General features: G+C 41.6%; 1 protein-coding gene across 2 annotated transcripts in view; it reads right to left on the bottom strand.

The window, feature by feature from the left end:
* The window catches only part of DHX9 (DExH-box helicase 9), a 101,162-nt gene that overhangs the window by 78,821 nt on the left and 9,495 nt on the right, over positions 1 to 12,846 (bottom strand). For both annotated transcript variants that reach the window (XM_078774875.1, XM_068109648.2), the window contains exons 2-6: positions 12,482 to 12,596; positions 12,019 to 12,159; positions 3,474 to 3,567; positions 3,036 to 3,130; positions 241 to 389 (exon numbers count right to left, since the gene is read on the bottom strand). Coding sequence is in view for 1 of the 2 variants with exons in the window: in XM_068109648.2 (XP_067965749.2) it covers positions 241 to 389; positions 3,036 to 3,130; positions 3,474 to 3,567; positions 12,019 to 12,159; positions 12,482 to 12,592 (590 nt within the window). In the remaining variant the exon portion in view is untranslated. The remainder of the gene's footprint in view (positions 1 to 240; positions 390 to 3,035; positions 3,131 to 3,473; positions 3,568 to 12,018; positions 12,160 to 12,481; positions 12,597 to 12,846) is intronic.

The following is a 12,846-nucleotide window of genomic DNA, read 5'->3' as shown; positions in this document are numbered from 1 at the left end:
AGGTAGCAAGTCAGCAAGAAGCAGAAATAAATAAATTAATGCACAACCCTGGATCCTTGCTGACTTCATCCTCCAGCTCATTGACCAAGAAAGGTGCATTGAAGGGAGGAGCTGTCCTTCAATCAGTGACAGTACTAAGAGGGTGAATGGCGGACGGGATTTGAATAAGAGGCGGCGGGGAGAAAGTAAGCGAGCCTATCGAGTGTTTAACGTCAAGCACATCTCCCAATCACCCCAAACCTGTTGTGATCTGGCCCCACGGTGGTGTACGAGTAATCAGCATGTATGCGCTCTTTTTGGAAGAACTGATGCAAGCGTGACTTGGCGTTGTCCAATGTCCAATTGCCATGAAGACCAGCGTTGAGATCAACTTCCTCAGACTCAAGCGTCTGTGGGTGAGGCAAAGGAAAAGGATCTATTCTCAACTACCTCATGTTAGCATTTTGAGTCGAAATTTCCTACCATGCAGGAATCACACCAGCAGCATGGTCAAGCACTCATCATAGCATATGCATGCACAGACTGAACGGATAGCAAACGCCACTTGTCAGCACTGCAATGCAAACATAATTACATTCCAAACAAGGGGGCAGGAGCAGAGCAGGCCTTGAAAGCCTCATTTGAAACCTGCCACCATGAAACGAGTTGGAAGCATCAAATATTTTTGCTTTTTCCATACAGGCAAAATGTAAAGGTCAGAAATGGGAATTTTCAGGTTTTTGCAGTTTTGGAATATTAAACTCACTAACGGGCACTCCCGCCCTTCCGACGGAAGTACCAATCTCGGCCTACATGCAGTGGAAAATGTGCTGCGGCACAGTCTGGGAAATTGCATTTTATAACTTTTGTCATTTTTGAAAGAAATTGTACTGATCACTGTATATCATACTCCATATCATAAAATGAAGGCATAAAAAATGGGCTCCATATCATTTTTCCTGTTTGAGGCATAAAATAAGCATTGCCTCAAACAGGGAACCATGATTGCCATGGGGCCCGCAAGGCTAACCCCCACTCTGGCGGGGAAAAATGGCCTTAAAATGATCATTCATTCATTCATATCATAAAATGAAGGAAGATTATTTGTAATACTGGCTTCCACCAAAGGTGGCGCGATTTCCACCATATATCAATTTTGGAGATTCGGTGACATCCATGTTTGCTCCATTATACAGTTGTAATATTCCTTCTGCAAATTATATTGCTATACATTTTCATTAACATTGCCTTTCGTACTATTTATGGTGAAGGCAATAGCAAAATGACTGCCTGATGAGCGACCATGAAAATCATAAGGTTTTGCAACGATTCGATGACATACACGTACCGCATGTCAACAGAAAGCCCCCATAATCAGGAATACCATTAAGGGAGTTTCATGAATATTCGGAGTGGTTAACCCAGTAGCAGTGTGGGACTACCGGAATCAAATGGACTGTTCGGGTGATTTTTCACATTTCTGAAAAGCGATTGCCGATTCAACAACAGCTGTGATATCGTGCGGAAGATTCAGAACATTGCATCGTCCATTGTTAGAGTTGCCTCATGAGGGTTTGTAATAAAAAAAATTGGAAACAAACTTGGCAAGTTTTTCCCAGTGAATCCTGTCTACATGGTAGACATCCAGTAGACACTGACAGACTGCTGTCTAAATAAAATGAAGGGCTGCATTATACAGAAGACAACGACAACTTCCATGATGACCAATGACAACGCACGTGTTTGTTTTTTTTGTATGCAGAGTTAAGGCTCATGGAAGAGCCAGTACATGGTACGGATCATGACGTAACAGGACAAAATGATCAGTAAAGGGAGTTGAAGAGGGGCACACCAACAGCAGAGTCGAAGGGGAAAACTTAGGCAAGCAATGGGCATGGGGAGGAATGGGGAGCAGAAAAGGATGCATGGGGTAGACAAGATGGATAGAGAAGGAAACTCAGGAGGGAAAAAATGGAAACCTGGAAGGAGGGTTTGGGTGGAAGTTGGTCCATAGGTGGGGAAAAAAACGAGGAACAAATGAGTGGAGGTGAGCAGTGATCCTGGATTTAGGTGGTTTCACCTAAATCTAGGTGTTCTGAATGATGTCAGAAATTGCAACTTGGAATTTGGTTCCACGGAGGAGGAATCACATGGGTTACTGGTCGAATACTTTCAGCCTTGCTAACTGACAGTGCACGCAACAGTGATGGGAGTGACACTGACAAAATGCCTTATCTACTTCCTGTCGATGATGGAAATGCTGATACCGCAGACATTAACCTAACTAGGCCTGCAAATGGATAACGCCCATGAAGGATGCAATGATGGAGCTAGTTTTCCTTTCTGTGGATTTGAAGGCCATAAGTCAACTATGATGGTTTTCATGGAATACTTACCCTGTGCAGTCAACTTGGTGCGAGCCAACTCTTCTGTTTTTGAAGGTTTTTTTTTTTTCTTTGATCCAATATTAGTCAGACCATGAGACCGATGTCATTAATTTACATTCTCTAATATAATTGTTGTGTAGATAACACAAGAAATTTCAAACTGATCAGACTAAGCATTGTCCCTGTCAAATTATGACGTCATCGTTGACAACACTTATTCCCCATGCGGAGTGCTTTACAATGAGCCATGTTTCAATTTCTTCCATGGAGCGGTTTCGGAGATGTGGAGGTGCAATGTTTTTCGATTTTTCTAAGATGGCGTCCATACCACGTGACCTATGACGTCATAATTATGAATAAAAACTTCTACAGGCGGATGCACTCCTATGGTAAAATTTCATGTCAATCGGACAAACAGTTGCGAAGAAAATGAATTTTTAAAATGCAGACATGCACATACGCCACACGTACGCAACCAAATGCCCAACCCTGTTTTTCTCTTCGTGAGCACAAGGTAATAAAAAGACATCTTTGAGATTAAACGGAGCGATATGCAAAATTGACTTGTTCAATCTACGGGAAGAGTGAAAGCAAATTAATTATACAAATAGAGTTAGAAATCTAGGATCGTCAGGTTAACCAAAAATCTTAAGGAAAATAAACACTCACAGCATCTGCTTCCTCTTGCTGTTTTCGAAAGAACTTCTGTTCACTGTCATCATATTGGTTGAAGCTCTCAAATCCAGGAGTTTCACCACCAGCTCCTTTGTACCCAAGGCCGCAACCCATACCAAGAAGATTGGAGTAAATATAGGAAAGATACCGTCATGACAAATGCTTACATTCTTTGTGAATCCTTAATTACTGATTACAGTGACACGAAGACAAAGCTACCCAAGTAATAGCAAGCATGCAAGTAAGAACTGATGAAAAGAAAAAAGTTGGAAAAGGTAATAATAATAAATAAATAAATAAATAAAAACACACAGACATGCATCAACAGTCAAAAAGAGAAAAACAAAAGCAACTGAAGGCCCTCTAGAGGCATGGTTGACAACATGCATTATTTCACAAATATATAATCTTCAAAGGAAATGCTACCTCTACCTCTCTCTTGAGCTATTGCTAGATGAGGGGGCAGCGAACTGCCTGGAAGTCCGTCTGGAACAAAAGCATGCGCATGCGCCGGTCCGCTCTCCACCTGCAAGGCCACCACAAAGTATCACAAATCATCATTAGATGCAATTAGTGGTGTTAAACGATTAAGCATTCCCAAATGCACATTTCCTAACATCTATGTTGACATGTACCATTCTCAGAGAAGAGAGCAATGCCCTTTGTTAACTGCAATACGACGCAAGACGTGCCGATCCGTGCAGAGCTCAAAAGACCGTCTGCTACAGTAATCATGAAGAACAATGTAAAACTGAGCTATTGGTGTTATTATGCATGAACCATTGAAACAAGTATATCATTCCGATTCTTCTTTCCCCCAATTGCGGTGTCGAATTCAATGCCAACTTGGTGTAGGTCGCACTGGCTTGCAGGCAACAATTTAGCAACCGTAACTATATGTCTTGGAAGGCAGTGTAGCCTAGGCAACAATTGTTGATCATACAAGCTGAGACATGCTGATCACCCCTATCCCGATAAAACGAATTCAATGCCAACTTGGTGTAGGTCGCACTAGGCTTGCAAGCAACAATTTAGCAACCATAACTATATGTCTTGGAAGGCAGTGTAGCCTAGGCAACAATTGTTGATCATACAAGCTGAGACATGCTGATCACCCCAATCCCGATAAAACTTTTTTAAATTATTACTTTGTATGCAGCATGAGGTTTGCTGGTAGCATCATTGCTGGGAGCACGGCCGTGCCGCTGATGCAATGCACCATGTTTCCAGTAAGCTAGCACTCATGTTGTCAACCCTGGAAAGATGACAGGCTCAGTCAACCCACCTGGTGTTATTTACCGACAAGACAGGGGCTCAAACTCAAGACCCTAAGATCGTAAAGCAGCCAAACTAACCGTTAAGCCAACACCAGGCTTTTTTCAAATTAGAAAGGGAGATTTAAGTGTTCGCTGATGTCGAACAATAGGGATTCAGTTGTGATCAAACAAATGTGTGCTGTATTACACATTTATGAAATAATGGTGAGCAGTACAACAAGCAATGCCTATCCCACGTACATCCTGTACAACAATGTATGAGGAGGAGGAGGAAGAGTGCAAATGCCATAAACAAAAATATTTTATATTTCCGGAAAAATATATTTCCTGTCTCTGGTCAGCGCGCGCATCGATTTTGACCCTGCGCCTCAATTTTTTTTTTTTTGTATCAACGTTCGCGCATGGTTCTCCCATACAAAACTACGTTTAGTTTGTCCAAATCCAACCAGTCGTTCCAAAGATAGGAGTAGTGTTGTGTGCCGTGACGTCATGAATCCAATCGGCTGGATATTGTCATTTATTGAAACGAAGACGTTCTTTGTTGGGTTCGTGTGAAGCAACCAGAAGGCCTAGAGAGCTGCGGGTGGTCTCGTTAGTTAGGCCTGGATCCTATCTCGTTTGTCATGAAGTTGTAAGTGTCTGTGATAATCTGGTGGACTGGGAGAAGAGATCGTGGGAGACCATCGGCCTGTTCGACCACTTCCGCATGCGCAGTGTTGACGCGATCGACGCATTGGAATGTTTAACGGTACGGCGAGGCGATCTCGAGAACGAAATGGCAGTCTATAATATGCTTGAAGAACTTAATGATTTTCAGAATAAATACATTTTAAAATAACAAGCTTGTGTTCATTATTTACAAAAAAGGCCTACAAGTCCCATTGGCTGTCTTTAATTTCTCTCCGGACGGCACCACGGCAGATGGAGGATATCTAGACAACGCAAGGCATGAGGACAAAAAACACCTCTATATGTGCAATCCATGCTTTAAAAAAAAAAAAAAAAAAAAAAAAAAAAAAACCACATCGCCGCATCAATTCTGGAGCTTTGGTGAGACCAGCAATACATTTTTTTTCGGCCTAATATAAACAAAGCACAACCACACACCCAGGGAATAAAATAAAAAAAAACCACCTTTAGAGGCCATTTTTCCCCACAAAGCAGGGGTTGGCCTTTTTCGGGCACCGTGGTTGTTGTTTTTGTTGGTCCCCTTTTTGAAGCAATGTTTTACGGCCGGATGCCCTTCCTGCCGCCAACCCTGTTAGTCGCCTTTTATGACACAGGGAATTACCAGTGAACTGGTACTCAATTAGCCGACCTTGGAAGGATGACAGGCTGAGTCAGCCCCCCTGGCGTTAATTCAGCGATCGACCGGGATTCAAACCCAGGATCCTAGGATCCTAAGCTGGCACCCTAGCCGCTAAGACAACACAGGACCCAGAGAATGACGCAACCAAACAGCTACATGCGTCATACAAATAAATAAAGCTCCCAGACTTATTACCCCACGTTAGTGAAGAGAAAAGGGGGGTGAAGTTAAGTAATTGGTTCACCTGGTCTGTCTGGCTGTCTGTCTGTCTGTGTCTGTCTGTCTACAAATGTCAGTTTATGATAGAGATAGAGGAACAACTTAATTTAAATTTAAATTTTGAACACGAATCAGAAAGGGAACATGCAGGTTTGCAGTATTCGAGTCTAAATTTGGCAAATTGTATGGAATCTCACCCTGATCACGCAGAGGAGAAATGTAATTTTAAAGCGGTGAAATCGCTTCAATATTTGGCTATGTCCCTCCATCAAAAATTTCTATGTTTCTCCATGAACGAAGAACCTTTCTAACCCACTGTTTAATTTTAAACTGATTCCAAAGGGCGTTTTCCAAAGGGCGTTTTCCAAAGGGCGTAATTCCAAAGGGCGTAATTCCAAAGGGCGTAATTCCAAAGGGCGTAATTCCAAAGGGCGTAATTCCAAAGGGCGTAATTCCAAAGGGCGTAATTCCAAAGGGCGTAATTCCAAAGGGCGTAATTCCAAAGGGCGTAATTCCAAAGGGCGTAATTCCAAAGGGCGTAATTCCAAAGGGCGTAATTCCAAAGGGCGTAATTCCAAAGGGCGTAATTCCAAAGGGCGTAATTCCAAAGGGGGTAATTCCAAAGGGTGTAATTCCAAAGGGTGTAATTCCAAAGGGTGTAATTCCAAAGGGTAATTCCAAAGGGTAATTCCAAAGGGTAATACCAAAGGGTAATTCCAAAGGGTAATTCCAAAGGGTAATTCCAAAGGGTAATTCCAAAGGGTAATTCCAAAGGGTAATTCCAAAGGGTAATTCCAAAGGGTAATTCCAAAGGGTAATTCAAAAGTGTAATTCCAAAGGGCAATTCCAAAGGGCAATTCCAAAGGGCAATTCCAAAGGGCAATTCCAAAGGGCAATTCCAAAGGGCAATTCCAAAGGGCAATTCCAAAGGGCAATTCCAAAGGGCAATTCCAAAGGGCAATTCCAAAGGGCAATTCCAAAGGACAATTCCAAAGGACAATTCCAAAGGACAATTCCAAAGGGCAATTCCAAAGGGCAATTCCAAAGGGTAATCGTAATGGGTTCTGTTCATTTCATATTAAAATGTTAAACTGAACCGCTTCCTTCGGACACGTGTGCGATATTTTATTACTCTGCATTTCTGGCAGTCAAACGAAATTGAAAAAAAATTAAAACAGGAAATTGACCGCTTTTAAGGGTGTCATGAAAATGAAGAACACAAACAAGAGGCATGAAGAACTAATACGACGTGTTAAATAAGGTGGTGAAAAAAAACTAGCATCAACAGCAGTGAACCTTTCAATCCTGACAAATCTTACACTCTTACGATGTCTCTCCAAAAAGACAGACTGGACAACCCTCCCATCCACTTTCTGAATAATCCTCTCCAAGAAGCTCTGTCACTCAAGCTTTTGGGTCTCACTATCTGCCATGATCTTTCCTGGGAAAACCACATTTCAAATCTGGCCTCCAAAGCCAGTCGCCGACTGGGCATCCTCCGTCGTGCGAAGTCCTTCCTTGGCACACCTGACTCCTCACCACATACAAGGCTTTCATCCGCAGCTCAATGGAATACTGCTCTCCCCTCTGGGCTGGTGCTCCTGCCTCACACCCAGCTCGTCTTCACGCTGTTGAAACCAAAGCGTTCAGAATCATTGGAATCTCCCGCGATGAAGCTAACTCCAAGGGCCTTTCACTCACTCACCGCAGGCAGGTTGGTGGTCTTTCCGTCTTCTACCGACTCCTCTCTGGCCTTGCCCCCCTCAGCTCTCTCTGGGCTATGTCCCCCAAATATTCCTACAGGTCACACAAGATCTGCCTGCAACCCTCTTATGGTTAAACTGCCAAAATCAAGACTTTCTGCTCACCTTCACTCCTTCATTCCTCTTTTCTCCCGCCTCTGGAACAAACTCCCTCACTCTCTTCAATCCCACTCCACCCTCCAGGTCTTTAAAACAGCTGTTCACCACCATCTCTTATCTTCCCCCATCCAAAACCTTGATCTTTTCTACCCCCACTAATAGTCAGGTTCACTATGTCAATAAATTATATTTCGTTCAAAATCATGGTAGATTAGCAAACCTATACATTTTTGGAAAGGTTATAGCATAAGGAAACTAAAAATCAATGTTTACATTTGGAGAGATACCTGTATGGCGGCCATTTTGGATTTTCAAAATGGCCACTGTAAAATACATATTTTGTTCTATTTCTGCCTCTAATTACCCTAAAAACTTTTTAAAATATACTAAACCTATATTTTCAGGGACAAGGAATCCAATGAAAGTATCAAATTAGTGCTATGGGGAATGGTAAGACACGAATCAAAGGTTTTGAATTGCAAAATACTGTCTTTATATTCGCGATAAGTTGCATAATCAAATACATGTTATCATTTTGTACAGGCAGTTAACATCAAAATGTGTCACAATAATTCATATCACCAAACATACACAGGCAGTCAGCAAAATCATATATACACATGCAGTCCGTATAACTTCACATCAACACAGGCAGTCAATGACAAAATATACACAGGCAGTCAATGGCATCAAACATACACGATTACAGAATATGCCATTTAGAGTTCGTCATCACTGTCCTGTGTGTCGTATCCGACAATATAGTCCGCATCGTTTTCAGTCCGTTCCACACAAGCAAAGGTCGGTCAAATTGATTGGCAAATCGAATTGGTCGAATGGTCGATCGAATCGAATCGATCGAAACGATTGGTCGAATTGGTCGAATGGAATTTGTCGATTGGTCGAATCGAATTGGTCAGAATTGGCAAATGTAAACATTGATTTTCAGATTCTCCATGTAATAACGTTTCCAAAAATGTATAGGTTTGCTAATCTACCATGATTTTGAACTAAAAATAGTGAACCTGACTATATAATTTCACCCCAAATCCTACACCTTTTTGAAATACCAACTTCTGTCCTGGAAGCCCTTGGTCTCCTTGTGTTTTATACCTCCCCCCCCCCCCCCCCCGCCCATGCCTCCTCCCCCCAGACCCTCTCTCCCCCTTCCCACGCCTCCTCCCCACAGGCCCATGGCACTTCTCCCTGCTCTCAGATGTTGTGTTTGTGTGTGCTTCCCCTCCTCTCCCAATCTTGTCTTCCGCTCCCTCTTTTTGTATGTCTTGTTTGTCTGGTTGATTTGTTTGTGAAATAAATGTTAGCTCTTTCACGAGCCTCGATTCAGTATACAAAAAAAAAAAAACAGAAAAAAAACCTCTGAATTTATTTTCTTTGTAGAACTTTTAAATCTTTATTTTATTTCGATTGAATTGCATACTTGAACACTGCAGAACACAAATCGCCTTTTCGGCACTTTCAAAACACTTCCGTTTCGCAGTACTTGGATAAAATATTACGGCATTGTGCGTCAACAAGACCAATTAAAGTTGCCGCTCACAGACACCACGCGCCTCTGTCCTCATTTCCCAAGATTATGTGGGGTAGGGTGTTCCATTAACTCTCTAGTTGGACACTTTCTCTTTCGACCAGACACTTCAACTCTGTTTCGATTTTTTTTTTTTTTTTAAATCGGCGTTGTGCTTTTTTATCCGGTATGCAGACCTCACGTTTTTGCACAGGACAGAACTCACTTTTGCACATCTTAGTAAGTTAATTGTTAATGATTGATCATTTACATGGCACTACATGTCTCTATTATCAAGTTGGGATAAGTGTTAAGATGTCTCCCATAGTTACTCCCGCCAGGGAGTAATGCATTCGATCGTGTGTGTGTGTGTGTGTGTGTGTGTGTGTGTGTGTGTGTGTGTGTGTGTGTGTGTGTGTGTGTGTGTTTGTTTGTTTGTGAACAAGACATCTGGAAAAGTTCTGAACGGATTTGGATGAAAGTTGGTGGGATGATTGCCCTTGGGATAAGGAAGAATTGATTAGTTTTTGGTGAAGCTCAGGATATTATTCCGGATCCAGGAATTCTTTGAAGGATTGTTTACCATTGGAAGATAGGTCTCATTTTTTTTTTAACATTATCTTCTATATATTCTATATTTAACATTGTGATATGAAAATAGTTTTCATATTTGTTGAAAATGTAGTTTAAACTCGTGGTTATGCGTTAGAGCAGTGTATTTTGGTAGCAGCGTCGTCTTCAAGGTTCTTTTTTTTTTTTTATATAATAATTTTCCAATTTCTTAAAATTTTCTTTTAACACTTCTAATTTCTAATTTTTCCTGACCCTGGTGTTGGCTTCGCGGTTTGGGTGCTGGCTTGGGATCCTAGGATCCTGGGTTCGAATCCCGGTCGATCGCTGAATTAACACCAGGGGGGTTGACTCAGCCTGTCATCCTTCCGAGGTCGGCAAATTGAGTACCAGCTTGCTGGGATGAATGATCACGGTGTGTACCCCGGTTTAGAATAGGTACACCGTATCCCTGCGCATCTTAAGAGGCGACCAAGGGTTGGCCTCAGGAAGGGCATCTGGCCATTAAAACATTGCCTCAAACAGGGAACCGTGATTGTCATGGGGCCCGCAAGGCTAACCCTAGGCTCTAGTGGGGAAAATGGCCTTAAAACGATCATTCATTCATTCATTCATTTCAAAGACATATTCTGTCATTATAAAACCACCAAAGTGTGTATTCGGTTTCCCCGTTTCATAAAATGTATCGTTTGATACGTATAATGCTTTAACACAGCTTTTTTTTTTTTTACCTCAGAGATATCAACATTTACCTCAGCGGAATTTTTTATTTATTTATTTTATTTCAACATTTACCTCAGCGAATGTCAATCGCGGTGTCAGTATTTGATTAACTTATAAAGACTTAGGTGACTTATAAGTGTGACAAGCATGTGCACAGGATTCTTCCCAGAAGAATGAGTGGTCGCATTAGCTTGCACGACCTAAAATGAGCGAGTTTTGTTTTCACGTTTGGGCCAGTTTTACATGTTGTATCCCTAAGGAATGAAACGAACGTTTTTCCTGGCTTACAATTTTATTTGAAGTCACACATGCCTCAAAATACACACTTATATAGAATTGAATGCTGAATCCGAAAATTTAAGTGAAACTGCCTTGTTTTTTTTTTACATTATCTTCTATATATTCTAAATATATATCTGTGCAGTGTCTGTCTTGTGTTGTCTTGTGTTGTGTTGTGTTGTGTTGTGTGTTGTGTCACTGAACTACTCCCTCAAACGTTTGTGAAATCATACTATCCCAACTTGACCCACGGCGGGAGTATGCGCTCCACTGAGTGGCGTTCTCGTTTTGAATGTACTCTCCATCACAGGATCATACTAGAAAGACAGAGCGCATACCTCCACCAGGCTGAACAGTTTATGTTTTGTGTCCCACTGATAGGCCGGATCTGGATCCGGACCTGAATCAAAATCTAATTGGCTTGTTCTTGCCACCTAACCAACTCATCCCCCAAGTTTAGTCACAACTCATCCACAACCTATTTAAATATCATGTTATATTTCGCTTTTTGGCCCATCTCTCAATGGTGAAGAATCAATTGAAAATTAAATAATTCTCATATCCAAATCCATATTCAGATCTTCACCAAAATCGAATTGTTTCAGTCTTTTCACACACCCAACCTGAACACCAAGTTCTGTCCAAATCCGTCCATAACTTTTTGAGATATTGTGCTATATATCGGTTTTAGCCCCATCACTCAATGGTGAAGAATCACTTCAAAATTAAATAATTCTCGCATCCGAATCCATATTCAGATCTTCACCAAAATAGAATCGATTAGTCTTTGTCACACACCCAACCTCTCCACTAAGTTTCGTCCAAATCAGTCCACAACTTTTTGAGATATCTTGTTCACAGACAGACAAACAAACAAATAAAGACAAACAGGGGTGAAAACATAACCTCCATCCACCTTTGGTGGCGGAGGTAACAAGCAGTACAGCATGGCCCTTAGCACACCAGAGAAAATTAGGTATCTTCCCGTCTTGCCCACTTCTGCCCATCACAGGTTGGGGTTCTAATCTTGGCAGGCAAACCGTTCAGGCCACTTATCACAAATTTGTCGTGGACAAGGTCAATTCAGTTCCATCAACACCCTATCCCATCCCTAATATGATTTATTGATGAACCAGACAATAAATGAAGGTGAGGAAAGCATTCAAATCGAAAAACAGACACCATAAAGCCAGCAACTGCAGTTAACATTCACCTTAACACCAGGCACATCTTCCTGCTTCATCTCTCCAACACGAACAAGATAGTTGACAAAATCACGTGCAGCATTTGTCTGAGCATCCTTCTTGTTGGTGGAGTTGCCCATGCCAGTATAACTGAACGATTCCACACGCACCTGACAAGCAAAGGGAAACAAACGGTGAACATCACGAGGCATTCTCATACGTGTAACCAGAGCCCTCTCTCTGGCCACTCACTTAATTGCAGCCTGTCACTCCCGCTTATAATAGATCCTTACAATAGTAATAGTCGATAATAATCAATAATTGACAATCAACAATCGAAAAGTCAATAATCAACCTTACAAGTAATCCTTACAATAGCCAACGACAATCAACATTATGGTCACAATTGAGTACTCTACGAGAAGAAACAAGTTAACTCACAAAGTCAATTTTGATGTGGAAAGATGTCAAAGAATACAATCACAAGCTCACCTCACATGTGAACTTCTGCCGCATCTTGTTCCCACTCGGTCGAATTTCATAATTGGGAGTCAGGTGGCGCTTCCCACACCACGAATACAAGAAATTCTTGATATCGTCCATTTTCCTGTCCAAAAAAATTTGAAGGAAGAACATTTCTCAAAGCCCTTTCTCACTTAAACAGTCAGATCGTGAGGCTGCAAGACAGCACAAGTCAATGAAAACTAGGAAATATAATTTTAAATGAATGTATAAATTGATATGCCTCCACCTGTGTGAGATGTCAACCCAATGTTACGTTCACATGCTCAAGTAAACATCACATGAAAATTAAAGGTCACATGAGAAACAGAGAAAGCCAGAGGAGAGATAACATC

Source organism: Myxine glutinosa, chromosome 3 (genome assembly GCF_964187855.1).
Source record: "Myxine glutinosa chromosome 3, kmMyxGlut1.1, whole genome shotgun sequence".
In the NCBI taxonomy this organism is placed as follows: domain Eukaryota; kingdom Metazoa; phylum Chordata; class Myxini; order Myxiniformes; family Myxinidae; genus Myxine; species Myxine glutinosa.
This window is presented reverse-complemented; position numbering and strand designations above follow the sequence as displayed.